The sequence below is a fragment of the Eutrigla gurnardus genome (assembly GCF_963514095.1).
Source record: "Eutrigla gurnardus genome assembly, chromosome: 4".
Lineage (NCBI taxonomy): Eukaryota > Metazoa > Chordata > Actinopteri > Perciformes > Triglidae > Eutrigla > Eutrigla gurnardus.
Window position 1 is genome coordinate 17220264 of NC_139918.1, and position 18013 is coordinate 17238276.

At 43.0% G+C, this 18013-nt stretch overlaps 1 protein-coding gene across 2 annotated transcripts; it reads left to right on the forward strand.

Annotated features, from left to right (window-relative positions):
• Nucleotides 1-343: 343 nt before the first annotated feature.
• mmp16b (matrix metallopeptidase 16b (membrane-inserted)) lies at nucleotides 344-16710 on the forward strand. 2 transcript variants are annotated; one of them, XM_084008576.1, is made up of 11 exons: nucleotides 345-875; nucleotides 2625-2773; nucleotides 3019-3033; nucleotides 3377-3493; nucleotides 4547-4851; nucleotides 8280-8441; nucleotides 8833-9050; nucleotides 9155-9293; nucleotides 10484-10634; nucleotides 13488-13603; nucleotides 14339-16710. In XM_084008576.1, the coding sequence occupies exons 1-11, from the start codon at nucleotides 747-749 to the stop codon at nucleotides 14698-14700; spliced, it is 1863 nt and encodes a 620-aa protein (XP_083864702.1). In that variant the 5' UTR covers nucleotides 345-746; the 3' UTR covers nucleotides 14701-16710. The 2 variants fall into 2 exon arrangements, with proteins under 2 accessions (XP_083864703.1, XP_083864702.1); XM_084008577.1 differs by lacking the exon at nucleotides 3019-3033 and having other exon boundaries at nucleotides 344-875.
• Nucleotides 16711-18013: the final 1303 nt, after the last annotated feature.

Sequence of the window (18013 nt, forward strand, 5' to 3'; positions counted from 1 at the left end):
AGATGATTGAAACATGCATAAATGATCAGCAGGGCTATATTTTCTTTATTGCATATTACAACGCTGTTATTCCCCTCCAGTGCGCATGGAGATCATGTTACGTCTTATAAAGGCAGCAGCAGAGGAATGGCTACATCCGTCTATAATCTGATTCTAGGCCAACATCAGGAATGTAACACCACACCACCTGACCGCACGCGTGCTTCAAACCGCACACAGACGCGGCGTTTTGTGATGTAAAAAAAAAAAAAAAAAAAAAAAAGGAGAAAAAAAAGGGGGAGAAAAAAAAAAAAAAAAAGAAAGTCAAACGCGCAGGCGGTTGTGAGGAATGGCATTTCATCACTAGGGCAGCTCTCATGATGCTGCCAAGCGGCGCTGCGCGGTGCGAGAAATCAAAGCGCAGGCGTGGAGTCGGGAGGGAGCCTATCCTGCGCAGACTGGGTACTGTACATTGCCATTGATGCTGCTGGATAGATGTAGTCCCTGATGTAAATAAGAATGGCGAGGGCAGCGGGTCTAACATGCCGCGTTATCTCTGCTTGACATCGCAACATCTTACGCCACCGTCGGGATTTTTTTTTTTACAACAACATCAACAAAAAAAAAAAAATAATAACACGGGGGGGCCTTTTCTCTCTTCATCTCAATCTGCCTTGACAGCTCGCCCGATGATTTTCATTTAAACACAAGAGCCAAAGCAAGACGGGCGGCTTCTTCTAATAAACACTCGGGAAAAACAGGTCATTATGACCTTAGTATCCTCCAGTAAAAGAAAACCATCGGATTGCTTTTACGCGGCGGCGTTCTGCTGGCTTTTTTCGCTCTGGATTTCGTGTGCTGTGTCCGGAGAGGAGGATCATCAGTTCAGTGTTGAGGTAAGATAAATGGCCTTCCGTCTCTGCTTATCATAAATCATCCTCATCGTGCCTCGGCGTGAAAGCATCATATATATAGCCTATATATATATATATATATATAATATCTATATGTGTCGACTCCGTGAGCACAATCATGGAGAACATGGATACATTGTAACCCCGTCAGCACGAAACCTATCGCGCATCCCCATTTGCATTGAATCAGAAGGATGCTGGTTTTATGACGCTGCGGTCCGCGAGCCCGCTCATCCTAAATGTGCAGCCCAGATACGAGCGGTGTGTTTCCGATGTCCCACCGCGTGATGCTCCCGCTGATGTCGCTGTGACAGGCCGACGTGAAGTCAGACATGCTCTGGCAGCATCGCGGTGTTGGAGGAGATTCACACATTTCGCAGACACGGGGCTGCATCGTTTTTCCCTCCCTCCTTTTGGTACCTTATACATTTGATTGTCATTTTTCACCCTCACCTCAATCTCCCCATCTCAGAATAAATTAAACGCTGTGGCTGACACTCACACAAACACACCATTATTCAATTTTATGGCTGGCTGATATATAGCCTATGCCCGCTATCTCTCTGAGATCTGTGCCCTTTTTTTCCACAAACACAACACACAGAAAACACGCCCACAGGAGAGAGAGAGAGAGAGAAGGATAAACAAGGTGTTTAGCTCAGCAGAAAGGATAGAGGCAGAAAGGGGGAGGGATGGACGGATACAGCTAGTCAGATTAGCTGGATGGAGCCGATCTCATGGGCTGCGTGGTGATGGGGAGGCAGCTGGTTGGCGTGGACAGCTGTGGATGTGCTCGGGCCACCTCGTGGCCTCGCTGCTTCTGGATCGAGTCTGGCAGTGACCCCTGGATGATGTGTTTTTTTGCCTCTCCTCCGTATCAAGCCGCACTCCGGGCTTTGTAGGGCAAGAGGAGGCAGGGCCACAGCACTGCACATGTACGCCGATCCGGCAGCCGCAAGACACAAACACTGACTAAGGTCAAAAGAAGGGATTTGACTGCAAACAGTTGCTTGTCTCCAGGGAGCCTCGGAGCAAATATACACGAGCACGTTTCAACCCTAGTTTCTGCAAACAATAGACTCTTTACACGCACATGCTGTGCAGTCCTTCATTAAAGCTGGTGTTAAATATAGATACAACCACAGCAGCTCATTCTCAGTGTCTTCTCTTGAAAAAAAGTGTTGTTGCACCGCCTCAAAGCCTTTTGTGACATGCAGTGAATGCAGCCACATTGATTTTTATGATGGGATTGGCCACTTATGGAAAAGGAAACTGGGTAGGGTAGCTAAACAAATAATGCTTAGCCCTCATTAAACAGCTACCGGTGGGGTTGTCTTTGTTGAGCAAGGTGCTCCAAACTCCCAGCATTAAGTGAAATGCGGACGCTGTAAAAGTGAATATATTGAAACGGTTACATGCGGGACCAAATCTAATCAAACACAAAATGAAGGAGATTCACAGCTGCAGCAAAATGGGAAGTCTTTCTTTTATGGCCTTTCACTTTAGACAGCTCGGGTTGATACATGGACATTCTAGTATATGATTAACTCATTTATTAGCCCAACGAACCTGCGAAGTGACAATGTACAACGTCCTGGGTGTGATTTCAGTTCAGGATCTTTCTCACAGGTCATCTCCATGTCTCCGTGTTTTGCTAATAAAGGCCAGTGAAAGTCTTCAAATAGCCACGATATGAAGGTCCAAATGTTTTCTCCTTCTCCCCACTGGCAGGGATGGCTACAGAGGTATGGCTACCTTCCCCACACAGAACCGGGAATGTCTGTCCTGCGCTCGGCCCAAACCATGCACTCAGCCATTGCTGCCATGCAGCGCGTCTACGGCCTCAATGTCACAGGGACGCTGGATGAGAAAACCAAGGGGTGAGTATACACACAGGTGCTTGTGCAAACACACGAGCCGAGGTGCACACGCACTCTCGCCGGGCCACCGATGTCACGTTAATGCAAATTTCTCCCCCTCATTCATGCTATCGAGATATGTCAATGAATTAGTGAAGGACAGAAATAGAGATGTTCATTTCACCCCTCCCCCCTCTCCCCATCACCTCCACCTCAGGTGAAGTTTTTAACACTTTTCCTTCTTCTCATTTTGCATGATGATGCAGTGATATCACGCTGAGGTGAGAATTAATGTTTCGCCTATGTATTACACTGTGTGTGTGTGTGTGTGTGTGTGTGTTCTGTGCTTGTGATAATCTGTTATGAATGAGAAAAACATGAAACTCGATTTCCCCTCTGCCCTCATTGAGAATTTAATCCTCCACTTGAATCGATGAATGTACTTTGGAGTAGTTTTAGTTGTGTTTTTGCGACAACACCTCCGTATGTTGTTGCTGTGATTGTGTCAGGAAGCGAACTCCCCAGTTCACTTCGGTGCGTCGTGTTGATTTTTGCAACGGTGTCTTTTTGTCTCCCAAACTTTTCTTGAGCAAACCTGCAATCTCGTCTCGTCTCTCCTTTAAGTTGGATGCAGAAGCCTCGCTGCGGTGTGCCGGACAATTTTAAAAGCGCTGCGAGGTCACGGAAGCGGAGATATGCGCTGACGGGACAGAAGTGGCAGCGTACACACATCACCTACAGGTGAGCGATAGTGGAAGCAGTTGTCATAGTGACCATTGAGCCCAAGCAGCGCTTTATTGTGGGTTTTTCAGATGGTTTCATTTTCTCAGCTCTCCTCTGTCTTTCATCTCCTCCTCTTTAACCACCTGGGATCACATGCTCCGTGTTGTCATAGAGACGGCGCAAGTACGTCACGGGTGTGGGGGCACACAAAAATATCGTCGACATCACACATTCGGATTCACACATCAATTAGCCCATGTGTGCTGTGAGTGTGTTTACTTTCCAGTTTATAAATAGCTCGCTGGCAACATTTATTCTTTTTCGTGAAACAAAACACATCGTTTCAGCTGAGCGGCACGGACATCGAAGGCTTTTCCTCTCCCTCATAATATTGTTTGAAAAATCCTGAGTGTAAATTGTCCATAATCTCAGCAGAAATATTCCAACTCTCGTCTTATCTCGCCTGATTAAGCTCCAGCTTTTAATAGGTTCTGAGGAGAACTGATAAACGGGTCCCTGGCACAACTGCAAATTGACAGGTTACAGCAGTAACAGACGATAACACTGTCAATTTATTCAAATCCTTCCTTCCTCAACGAATTTGAATTGATGAGCCACCTCTCCTAATGGAATGTCAATCAGTGCTGAGCCAGTGCTGCTGCTGCTGCTGCTGTCTGCACTTTATTCACGAAAATGAGTGGAGAGAGAGGGAGAAGATTTCCCATTCCTCTCTGCCTGCGAGGGACTGATAACGACTGCTGTGTTAAAAGTTCAGTAAAAGCTGCCGGGCTTTAAGTAGTTGTGTCAAGTGCAACTTTTTTTTTTTAGCGTCTTCTCATTTTGGAAAGTAAAAAATGTTCACTCAAAATTAATGGGATGAGGAGGAACAGGGATGATGCAGTATATATTTTATTTTCACTTCTGCTGAATGTTTTGTTCCCCGTAGTTTAAAACAATGATGGATTGCTGCCCTTTGTGCATCTATATGACCACAGTCTGTAAACTACAGCCTGCAGAGCATGTTCTTGCCCCGCAGCCGCTTCTACCGGTTTGCTTTCTTTCTTCCCACAGCATAAAAAATGTCACACCGAAGGTGGGCGCCCGAGAGACTCACGATGCCATCCGGCGGGCGTTTGACGTGTGGCAGGGTGTGACTCCCCTGCGCTTTGAGGCCGTTCCATACAGCGCACTGGAGACTGGCAGGCGTGACGTGGACATCACCATCATCTTCGCTTCGGGTTTTCACGGTGACAGCTCCCCGTTCGACGGGGAGGGGGGATTTCTAGCCCATGCCTATTTTCCTGGCCCAGGCATAGGAGGGGACACACACTTTGACTCAGATGAGCCCTGGACCCTGGGCAACCCCAACCATGATGGTAAGTGAAAGGAAAAAGTGGGTGTAAAGGAAAGAAGGTAGAGGAAGACGGGTCGTTTAACGCAGAATGTTTGTATACAAACAAGTAAAGGGTTGTGGAAGGAATGAGAAAGCATTCGGAAACAGAAAAATAGAGCGGTCATGAGGAAAGACGGATAAGAACTGATGATAAGCAAAAACTGGAAATACAGATGGCTTGGGAGGAGGGAAATATAACAGAGGTGGTATCACAGGATTGGGTATGAGGGATGCGTATCCAAAAACAAAGAATGCAGCGATGTCTTTGATCAGGCTGCGCTCTGTAAAGACGCATCACCCCAACTGTCACAATTCTTTTTGGCATTGTAAGCTCTTCAGATGATAGAAAGCTATGCTATTTTAAGACACTGGTTGTTGGCACATGATTGTGGCTATTCTGTTTATAGTGAATTTAGCTCAAGACTATTTCAAAATGTGAAAATAATGTGATACACATATGATGTTATGTCATTGGAAGCACTTCCTAAGCACACAATGGAGTGATTATATGTGTGTGTATATATATATTATAGTGCTTAACCCAGCTACTTTTCAGGGAGGAGAGGAATAAAAACAGCGGCACACCTCCCTAATTACTCAGAACATATAGCCAGCATTTATTTAACAGTAGCACACAACATAGTACAGTTCTCTGTTCTTTCTCCCCATTTGCTGTCCTTTAAGTTGTGGAACTGAGTTGTGTTTTTATTTGCCCCTTCACCCAATTCAGGAGAAAAATAATCAAAATAAACAATTAGGAGTTCTGAGCAAATCATATCAGATCAATGTTCGTCTACCCGAGTAATGTGTTTTTGTGTGTGTGTGTGTGTGTGTGTGTGTGTGTGTGTGTGTGTGTGTGTGTGAGCTATTGCAAGGCTTATCTGTATGATGTGATGAAGATTGTTGAGTGAATCACTGGCTGAGACATTTCTTGGCTGTTCTGTCATCCAGTCCTCAGCTGGTCTGGAGTATGTCCATCAGCAGTTCGCCCAAAGAAGAGTCTCTTACAAAACGACAACCTGCAAAAGCAGAGCAACATGTATTTTCTTGGTCATGAAAATATTGCCAGAGCAACAACTAATATTATAAAAAAAAAATAAAAAAAAACGTATTAATTTACATTTCTTTCGGAATCACTATACATTCAATGTGCCCCAGGTGTAAAACACTGGCGCTAACATCACCGCAGGAGCATTATCGGCATGTTCCTTAAGTCCTTCCAATAACGCTTTAGTTTATTACAACTAGTTATTAGTAAAGATCTTATCAGGAAAACACAGTTTAATGACATGAATTACTTCATGGAGTTTTTATCATTCTATGTAACAGGATAAGTTAGCTGTTTTAGCTATGTTAGCTAGCACAGAGTGATAAACACAACCACACTTAGATGAGAATCAACACACAAACATTAAATCTTCAGCAGAACTTCGGCCAGTCCTTGTAACCCATTTTGCGACAGAGTTGGTTCAGAGGAACATTCAAACTTAATTTTATGTTGAGTTCATACGTTTTACTGTGCTTGGTTCATTTCCGTTCTGCTTTTAGCTGGCTGCTTTCCGTTGCCGTCTCATTCTACGCTCCCTCGAAGCGATGTTGTTGTTGTTTCTCCGCTCTGCAGCGCCTCCACTGCCCGCTGCTGGATTTAACTAGCTATTTCAGATGGTAAAACGCTGGAAATAACTTCAGCTTTATCATAGGCTATTTTGAGTGGGTTACGTTACGTTACGTTACGTTACGTTACGTTACGTTATTCTGTTGTGTTAAATTATTAATATGGTTGTATTAGGTTCATTAGTATGGGTTATATTGTTATGTTATGGTTTGTTATGTTATTTCATGTTATGTTATTTTTTTCTTATGTTATGGGTAATGTTTGTGATAGGTAGGTTAGGATATTATGAGTTACGTCATGTTATGTTATGGCAATGCAGATAATGATATTGCATAACATCATAACAGAAATGATCTTGAGAGCCTTTTCACATAGAGCTAATCGTGTTTATAATTTACAGAGACCCAACATTTCCCTGTGAGCAAGCCCTGGGGCGACAGCGACAAGATAAAGCTCCCCTTTAACGGGTTGCGTTGTGTTTTATCTTATGTGATGTAAAATTGGCTTATTTTTTCCTGAGATATGCTATGTTATTTTGGATAATGTTTTGCTCGATGAACTTAGGCTATTTTTACTATGGATTATGCGTGGATTATAAAATATAGTGGTGCACATACCCTGTGATGCCAATGTGGATGCTGGGTGCAGCATCCTAGGGAGGGAGATAAGATACTAAAGCCTCTCTCAGTCCAGCATCCACACACACTTTAATTACCCTACCTACAAGGCGCCAGACTGCTTCCCTAGTACCCATGTGCCATACGCCAACATGCTGTCCTCCCATTAGTAGAAGAGGAGGCTAACAGCTCGCATTGTGTGTGTTCTGGGAAACTGCTTGCCAGCCATCAACTCCCCTCCTCGCTCCTTTGTTCTCATACTCCAATGGTAATTGTCTCAGACTCTAAAGTCAAATTCATGTTCACCCTTGCACAGTGTCCCGTAGTTATCCATGTGGAGTGCTGAGGCAGATTCTGAAAAGCTCCTGTCTCTGCTTATGTGTCTGAGAGGCTTGCAACCTTTAATGGGCTTTCACAGCGGTGTAATTGTAAATGTTGCATGTTGACATGTGTGCTAATGGTCGCTCCGAACTGTCTCCTGGGAGGCTTTACGGGACATTTTTGGTTTTGGTCGTAGAGGCTGGGTGTGTTAGATAAAAGGGGGAGGGGAAGATCAACCTTTTAGCTGCTGGCTGAGGGTCAGTGGTTGGTCTGTGCAGCGCTGCTGGCAGGAGTGGATATCATGTTTTAAAGGGCAACAATCTCCTGGGGACAGCTTCAGTCACAAGCTGTACGTAAATGGTGTACTTCTTTCTAAATCAGGTTGACACTCGGAGCTGAGTGCTGACCATAGACTGTGGCATGTTTCTTTTTTTTTTTTCATTGGTGGGATTGAATGTGATATGACCTAGACCCACCATGTTTACTTGTGCCATGCCGACATTTATATGTGTTCAGGTGCATTATGTGGATGTTTGTATTTTCACTCTGTTGCCATGGGCAGCAACGTGACTGTGTGTCCCTCTGCTCTCTGTGGCTCACATGTGGAGTATCTTCTCCTGTGGAGCAAAAAAAAAAAACCCCAAACAAAAGCTCCCTACCAATTCACCTACAGAAATCTTTACTTGCACCACATTAGCACAGAGGGAGCAACGTCGGCACCAGAGAGCTGCAATGATTTTCACTGTTGATTAACCAACCGGTTATTTGTCAATTGTGTGTTAAATGGTTTGTCTATAAATATAATAAAAAAGAAAAGCATGAACCATGCCCTCCCTCCCTCCCTCCTTCCCTCTCTAGGTAACGACCTGTTCTTGGTTGCGGTGCACGAGCTGGGCCACGCCCTCGGTCTGGAACACTCCAACGACCCCACCGCCATCATGGCTCCTTTCTACCAGTACATGGACACGGAGAACTTCAAACTACCTCACGATGACCTACAGGGCATCCAGAAAATCTACGGTGAGCTTCGGTTTCATACGTTAGTCTCTCTCTTTGTGATTGTTGAACAAAGACAGACAACTCTTCCCTGTGAGTTCAAGTACAGCAGTTAGAAACCTCCAGCAATGTCAAACATGTACTATATAGTTCCAACAGGTTTTTGAAGCTATATTATAAAATTAACAGTGAAGCCCTGCAATGATTTAGTCACAAATGTTGCTGCAAGATCCAGTCATGTCGGGTTTGATTGCCAGGAAGCAGCATTTGTCAGCTGTTAAGGAGGACAGCCAACAGCAACGCAACATGAGTCAACTAACAAATCATCAGTGCCAACTTTAACTTATTTAATGTCTCAGGGACAGTCCATAATGTGGTTCAATCTTACAAATACATCAACTTTTTGTCTTTTTAGGCCCACCAGACAGAGCACCGCAGCCGACCAGGCCTCCACCCACGGCCCCGCCTCCTCGCTTCCACCCTCCCTCAGACCCCCGTAAGCATGACCGCCATGCCAGACCCCATCGCCCTCCACAGGGGGCCAAGCCCTCCAACCCCAACTCCAAACCCAACATCTGCGATGGAGGCTTCAACACCCTGGCCATCCTCCGGCAGGAGCTCTTTGTCTTCAAGGTAGAGTAGAGCATCATCCTGAGTGAACATGGCTTTTAAAGCTGTTTGGTATGATGATGATGATGATGATGAGGATGATGATGGTAACTGATCTATTTCTACAGGACCAGTGGTTTTGGAGGGTTCGGGACAACTCCGTAGTCCCTGGCTACCCCATGCAGATCAACTACTTCTGGAAAGGCTTGCCCGCCAAAATCGATGCCGTGTATGAAAATAGCGAAGGGAAGTTTGTCTTTTTCAAAGGTAATTTTTGGATTCTATTCTATTTATTTAAGGATTAGTAACACATTAAAGGAACAGAACAATACCAGCATAATGCAGCTTATGGGAAACCAATTTCTGCCACGAGAAATGTACCATTACATCAACAAAAGCATGTTAACCATAAAGGATATTTTTTTTTCTTAAAACACAGTTTTGCAAATGTTTTATAAGGGTGTAAATTCATTCAACACATTTGTCACACACGCAATCCATTTTGGTGAAAACGCTGTTCGTAAACAGGAGTTTTGCTTGTTTACAAAAAGAAAGCCACATGGCACCTTCTTTTTTCTCAGTTTCAATTTGCAATCATAAAATAAATCAAGCTAATCCACAAAACGCAGGAAAAATAAATTACACAAATGATCCTTTAACCCTTCATCCTTGGGTACAAATACAGCAGTTATATTCTATACCACAATATTGTCACAACTGACAAATGAAAAACCCATTTCTTTCATACCATCACTAGATGTGCTTGTGAAGGCTTGATCTCTTTGAACACACAGGAATCTTCTTTTTATCGATTTAAACCGTTAAACTCGTTACAGTCATCGTTTATCATATAGCAACGGAGCTGGTGACTTTGAGGTCGTTGTGCGTTCTGCACGGTAACAGAGCGGGTGCAGGTCCAGTCCAGCCGTCCGTCAGGCAGATTAACATGACATCTGTCGCCCAGTGGGATCAGAGTGCCTCATGCTTTATTTATTCACTCAAGGGGACTTAACGGCGTGTGTGTGTGTCTGTGTGTGTGTGTGTGTGTGCGCGTGAGTGTCTAGCTACTTACTGCAAGCACACCACCACCGCAGCTCTCCTCACTCTGCCTGTGGCACTTATGATCAAACCTGAATTAAATGCAACAATAGCTTCGATAAACTGAAAACAACAAGTCGGAAGTAGAAATTAATAGACTCACTGGGGGGGGGGGGGAGGGGGAAAAAACAACAGCTTGAATGAGCTGAGAGGCAACAGTGTTTTGCCCGGTGTGATTTTTTTTAGGTCATCTTTATGATAATGCCTTTGTCCCAGAGCCTTCTAACTTGGTGTGTGTGTGTGTGTGTGTGTGTGTGTGTGTGTGTGTGTGTGTGTGTGTGTGTGTGTGTGTGTGTGTGTGTGTGTGTGTGTGTGTGTGTGTGTGTGCGTGTGTGTGTGTGTGTGTGTGTGTATTTTAGGAAACCGCTTCTGGGTCTTCAAGGACACAACTCTCCAGCCTTCGTACCCTCAGGACATCTCGCTGTTCGGGAGCGGCATGCCCACTCAGAGCATCGAGACAGCCGTCTGGTGGGAGGATGTCGCCAAAACCTATTTCTTCAAAGGAGACAGGTCTGTGTGGAAGCATTACTAACACGGTTATGAAGTGAACGTTTGGGCAGGACTGGAGTCTCTGGAAACACACAAAGAAGCCCACTATGAGGACCGTCGAAGGCTGAGATGTTGATGAACGTTAATTGTTGTAGATACAAGTACGATACAGTACGTGAGGAGTGGATGTAACAGAGAGAATATAGGAATATGAGGTATTTTTCAGCTCCTTCCCTTCTGTTCCTCTTTATCAATGCAATGCTCGGAACATTTAATGATTTTTGGGCCCGTTTCCCATGAAATATTTAATCATTGTGCAGGTTTATTGATCAGTGCATCTTCAATTTTGGCAAAGATTATCTGCCATCTCTGAAGCTCTGTAAACTGTCACGCGTCGATTTCGTCTATTTAACAGTTGAAAAATGTCGCTTATTGACATTCAACCCGTTGACAAAATGTTAAGAGCCACATTTGTGATGACGATTATGTTACTTCAGAGTTTAAGTTTCTGTAAAGTATTTATATTATCCACTTGTAGTTAGTTTCCTGCAGGTGGAAGTGAATTGAAACCAGTGAGTCTTCATTTGAGAACATGTTGTTTATCTGCGTCCCGTCTTAAAGTTTGAGAGTGTGCCAGTGTGACTCACGTGTTTGTTCAGCTGTCATGATAAATCATATCCTAAGAGGTCAGATGACCAATGGTGAAAGCTGACAAAATGCTTTGTCATGATACTGTCATCCCTCAACCTGCTGCTGCACATCATGACAAACAGGACGTTCTGTCCATCGTCTCAACCATGACTTCATCGCTCTGTGTGTGTGTGTGTGTGTGTGTGTGTGTGTGTGTGTGTGTGTGTGTGTGTGTGTGTGTGTGTGTGTGTGACAGGGTGGTGTTTGTTCTAATTCAAATAAATAACACTGCGTGGCAAGATTTATGCGTGTGGGCACCAGTGTATGAAAAGCAGATCAATTACAGCAACCCCTGAAACACATTTGCCAGGCAGATACACAGTATATGTGATAAACTGTTTGCTTTCTCTGGTCATGTAAATCAAGTCAGTTGGAGATCTTTAAATGGTCAGATTAATGTGTTTTTTTTTTTTAAGTATGGCTGTAAGTTGCTAATAGTAGACCGTCGCTAACACAGAAGTCCAGTGCTGTTCCAACTGTGATATTGTGTTTCTTCCTGGTGTTAAAAGCTGTGGTTAGGAAAACAACATATTACATCTTTACGCTACCGTGACAACGCTGTAGGTTGGGACGGCGTTACCAGCTCTAACCGCCATATTAGGGCACGATCACTTTTACCAAAACGCATCAAACGCACACATGCCAACAAAGCAAGGAGAAGCTCAAATAACAACACACACAGAGGGAGAGCATTTAATTCCACTTTATCTTTATAGCAAATAGTTGATTGCCGCTATATTAATGTTCTGAATGTTGTATTTGATCCTTTAACTTAGTAGGATTTTCTAGTTATATGAACAATAAAAATATGTGTGTGCTGTTTAAAGTCGAGCTTAGAGAGGCTTCTGCACCGTGACATATTTGCAAGTGAAACAGGAAAGGCAGACGGGACATAACGGAGGTATTTGATTTGATCAAAGAAAGATTAGCTCACAACCTTCTCTGTGCAGAGCCAGTCGCAGATTGATTGATAAATGCATGTCATTATATTATTGGTTGGAATTGCTTGGTGCTAGCTGATGGAAGCACATGTCATATTTTGTTTTGCAGGAGGAAAAAGACATCTTCTGTTCTCAATTCACCTTCTGCACATGAAGTAGTGCAATAAAGTTATGACAGGCCCAGTGCATACCAGATACTAATTAACAAGAATATACAACATATACAACTGTTCATAAAACAGTCAAAGGAATCTCATTTAGGATGCTTATACCTTTTATTCCTTTACTTTTCTCTCGTCTTTGCTCTGCTTGTCAGTATTAACAGATTTTGTACCACTGTATATCGTACGTGTCATCACATGCCCCAATAGAGACTTAACACTGGACAATCACCTTCATTGGCAAAGTATGCATAGACATCCAAGGGATTTGACTCTAGGGACAAGGATAATCATTCATCACTGCATATGGCAAAAATACTAAAGAAAAGATATTAGAAATTTAATCTAATGCTTTTTACATATTTAGAGAATATATTTATAATTTATGTAGTATAAGCATATACTGTACACAGAATCACAGTGATGGGTTTAAATTTTTCAAAGTTATATTTATAGCAAATGGAGCCGTTTTGCTATCAGATGAGCTTGTTTTTGAAGCCGTTCTCCCCTCAACATATTGTTGGAGTTCGTGGTCAACATAAACATAACAGACTTTAACGTTTTGTTCTATGATATAAAAGATGTGAGGAAAGATCCCACTGATGAATTTAGTGTTTAGGTGTCTTTTAAAGGGGGTCGCTAACAAGTGGCTAACTGAGACTATAAACCCCATCACGCTGATAGTCTGCCTTTACAGCCTTGTTGTGTATACTTGCCCTCATTCGACCGCAGTTCGGTTTACTTCAAAAATCCATTTGTGAACATTATCTTGCTGAACAAACATGGAAGCATAATAAAGCACAGAGATACTGCAATATTTCAAAAAATCCCATTGGCTTAATATCGAGGGAACCAGTGGGTGATAGTAACATCTGGTGTTGGCCTACAAGAAGTCTCTATAGATCTAGTGCTTTAACACTGATAGATTCGGTAACTGAGACCAGCTGTTGGTTTAATCAAACTCTCATCACTCTGAATACAAGAAGGTGTCATTCCCTCCTATTGATACCCAACACACTGTAACTGCAGGGTCAGGTGTCACTGACGGACTCTATACTGTGTTTCTGTCTGTCCCGTTGCAGGTACTGGAGGTACAATGAGGACATGAGGACCATGGATCCAGGTTACCCCAAACCCATCACTATCTGGAAGGGCATCCCTGACTCTCCACAGGGGGCTTTTGTAGATAAGGCCAACGGTATGGCAGCTTTTCGGACCATGTAATTAGTCAGTGAGATAGCAGCTAAGTCGTTTTTTCTCACTGGCATCACATTTACCATTTTTTTCAAGACCCAGGGACATTTATAAAAGATGAGTGCAACGCCTTAAAGGACTCTTAGAGGTCCGAGCATTTCCACATATTTCATCTTCGTAAATAAAAAAGGACAGTTATGAACTCTTTGAAAAGAAAACTCGATACACTGCGCTAGAGCTGCAACAATTAAGAGTAAATACATTAACTATTTAACTATTTTGATAATCAGCTGATCACATTTATATATATATATATATGTATATGTATATATACACCATCAATATGAATGAATGGAAAAAATCTTTGCACCCCAAAACTACAACTCAAGCAGTCCAGATCAGCAGAACTTAATGGTTCTACAACATTGATTTGGGAATAATTTGTTTTTCTTCTTTTACTTTTAGAAAAGACTTTTACTTTCCCAACTATGATTTGTTTGAGTTGTGCTACAAATTATCTGCAACTTTTTCTGTAAACCGTTTTAGACACAACAAAAGATTTCTAAGCATCCAAAAGAACACAGTGGGTAAAGAATCGTTCTTTTCTTTTGAAATGAAGAGTCTGTTGAGACATTAACACACATTGATTTGGTTATACTCTGGTGGAACACGCAACTGCACAATTGTTGCTCTTTGTAAAATGAATGTAGAAGTGAATTTGCTGTGTTTTTCCCTCCAGGCTTCACCTACTTTTACAAAGGAAAGGAGTACTGGAAGTTCAACAACCAGCTGCTTCGTGTGGAGCCTAGCTACCCGAGGTCCATCCTGAGGGACTTCATGGGTTGCGACGGTCTACCTGCCGACCCCGACTGGGACTGGAACCCCCCGGTGGCGGAGGAACGCCACTACGACAATGGTGACGTGGACGTTGTCATCAAACTGGATAGCGTGGGGGGCACGGAGAAAGCAGTGGCCATCGCTATCCCCTGTGTCCTGGCACTGTGCATGATGGTCCTCCTCTACACCGTTTTCCAGTTCAGGAGGAAGAGCACACAGCGCCACATACTGTACTGCAAGCGCTCCATGCAAGAGTGGGTCTGAGGGACTGTTATCGCACTGTATAGAGAGGGGTGTGGAGCTCCGATAAAACGTCTAGTTATTACTTGAAGCCCTAAGTACAGTAATTGGAAGCACTGTAAAGGGTACAGTACATAAGGATTGCCATGTTGGCAGAATTTAAAGCAGCTTGAACTCGTAACAAAGCTGCGAGGAAGCGAAACGATCGGCAGAACCCAACTGGAGACAGTGAGGGAGCTACATCTCCTGTGTCCAACTAATATGTATGTATCCGCTTTGACTTTTTTCTGTATCTTGGAATGAACTCAATTAAGTGAGACAGAGTTAAGCTACTGTAAGTGGGACCTCTGTCTATCCTCGTCTCTGCACGCCACTTAAAAAGCCCCTAGCACCAACTCCAGTGGACAAATTAGATATAGGCTCCTACTTTACTTTCATTTCTTAATTAAATCGCTCTGAGCTGTGCTTTTTTTTTTTCTTTTTTTTTTCTTTTCATTTACGGTCCCTGTAAAAGATGATTATGTGTGGAGGACTGATACACAAACCAAATATGACCTTTTCTTCCAAAGAGGATTACTGCTCGATGTTGTTTTTCCTCCACGGATCGAACATTGTGGCATCATACTCAGATTTTTCTTTGCCATTGGTATTCACATCCGCCCGTCCGCTCTTTAATCTGTCGGGATAGGAAGCAGCCCTTAGTAAGAGCGAGAATCTCAAGACTGTTGTGGCAGTGCATCTCCAAACCAGGGGCCAAAAACCTCTCTGCAATATTTATGAGACTGCCTTAATCACAGCTTGCTTAAACTCCCTTCCCTTGCTCTCCGTTCCTCTGGTGTGGAAGCTGGATCCTGAGTGACACCGTAGGAATACAAACAGTGTATAAACGCATTTCATTACTTCCCATAATGCAACTTCACAACCAGTAGTTGGGACAGTTTGATACACAATGGGTCAATTGCTCTTGAAAATGTGCAAGGCAGTGCTAAGTGGGGAGCAGGCTATCGGCTTTCATTTACTGCCTCACCGGAGGCTACAAGAGAGAGGGAAGGTTAGTTGTGTGTGTGTGTGAGAAAGAGACAGTAATTACTATATATGTACTGTACTGTACTTCAGTATCAGTTATTAAACAGCTAACCTCCCGCTTCCCTTCCCCCCCCACCAAGTTTGGACACTAATACTCCAAACAGTGTATGTCCATGCATTTTAAACCACTTTTTTCAACTTTTGTACAAGGTTTGTAAGTTTACATAATATATCAAATGGCAAAGGACACAGAGAAGTCGGGGAGAACAAAAGAGAGGGGGAAAAAGACTGCATGCACCCTTTTTTTTTAATGAGACACATACATTATTTCTCATTAAGAAGGCATCATCACAGCGTCTCTGGTTACTACAGGTGCATCAGCCTTGTTTCAGTGGCCAGTGCTTTTGCCCAGATTGCTCCAGATTCTCACTGAGTTATTTATTTATTTTTTGGTGCAAAGTGAAAGAATTATCGTAAAGAAGAAATCACATCCAAATATAAGAGGAATTCATCTGCAGAAATAAAGCGGATCAAACCAGTTCAGCCTGTGCGTTCAGGTTGTTTAATGCACTTATTGTAATTATCTATTAATAAAAAAAAAAACACTTGTTATTAACAAATTACTAATAAATGTTAATAGAGCTACTCTAACATCGGAATTGACAGGCATATCGGAAAAACCCAAACTAGCAAAACTAAGTCTTATGGCAGATATTTTACATATATATATATCATGATCCATGATGTTGCATACATATTAGACATCATACATAAACATGAATATGTTTCAAAGAGTTTAATCAGCTGATGATGAGAAACAATGAAGTGATATAAAGCAGACTCTCTGAGGTGAGATGGAGCTAAACAGAGCTGTTTCTGTCCCCACGTATTGTATTAAAAATGCAATACATAATGATATATAGTGTCTCGCAATTGCCTTTGATTGCTGCCATACATCTGACAACGTGGTTGTGTGGTGCGGCGTTTCTCAGATGACCTGTCTGTGAGCATTCACAATGTGATTTTTTAATATATATATATATAGTATTTATTTTGCTCCTTGATTGTGTTACTCTTTACTTGAAACGGTCATCAACATCAACTGTACAGGATTTCTGTCGTAATCTTCCATCTATATCAAGGCTATACCATTTTATACCATATCACAGAAGGAATTAAGAGATTTTAAAATGTCTGTAATCTATGAATTATCTAAAGAAGGGTGACTGGTTCGGACCTTGATCGACAGGTTGAACCTTGGTCAGATTTATCTCGTCATCATACGGAAGGGATACAAACTTTAAACCGCCATAAGGGCAATGCATGCAGTTGTTGAACTAAAGTGCCATGCTTTCATGGACCATTCATACACTCTTGTACTCGTCAGCCTCTCCCATTACGGTTAAACGAAGTGACCGATCAGCGTTGCAGGTTCCTGTTGGATGCGCCAACAGATCCGGACTGTCATCTTTTATAAACCGTGTGAAAATTACAAGCTTCCAGCCGGTCCTCCCTGTTCCAATCTCTCCTGACTTCGTTCGTCAAGCTGATGAAATAAAGTGTACACATTTTAAAGGCAGGAGCATCGGTCCGCGTCGATCCACGACCACTCTAATTTAAGGTGGAAACAAAAAACCTTTGGCTCAGTGTTGTGTGTGATGTCCTATCAGTTTGTGTGTTCGTGGTGAGGGTCTGTTGGCTCCGGCGAGGGTGAATTAAACACGGCCAGGGAGGCGAGTGGGTACTGTATTTATCGCCGCATTTATTCCTCTGTGCTCAGCACCTCAAATCTTGCATTGCATTGTACTGAGGGCGAGAAGCTGTCAATAAAGTGGGTTTGAAATGCAGTAGGGTTTTTTTTTTTCTCTAGTTATATACCACTAGCAAGTAATCCTCCTCCTTCTGTTACTGCCTCAACAACAAACAACTCATCTGGTGCGAATGCTTTTCCATCTCCAAGAGGTAATTCAAAGCTGAAAAGGTTACATGTTTAAAAAACGCAATTTTTCACACTCAATTCACTTGAAATACCTGACATTTTAGATGCGTATTGAGTGTTAACTGGAAGTCTCAGTGCTCTGACCTGTCTCTGTTTATCTTCCCGAGCTTTTTTCTCCCGTCTGCCTTGACACACACTGCTAAGCATTAGGGCTAATTTGGAGTGTGGTTAAAGGACGTAGATGGGGGCCGATTAGACAGCAGTCGATACACCAGAGAGGCGAAGGGTGCAGAAGAGACGGGGAGCATTCATTGCAGTCAAGATCTTACACAAAGATACATGCAGTATATACTCTTAAGGCAAAGTGTATGA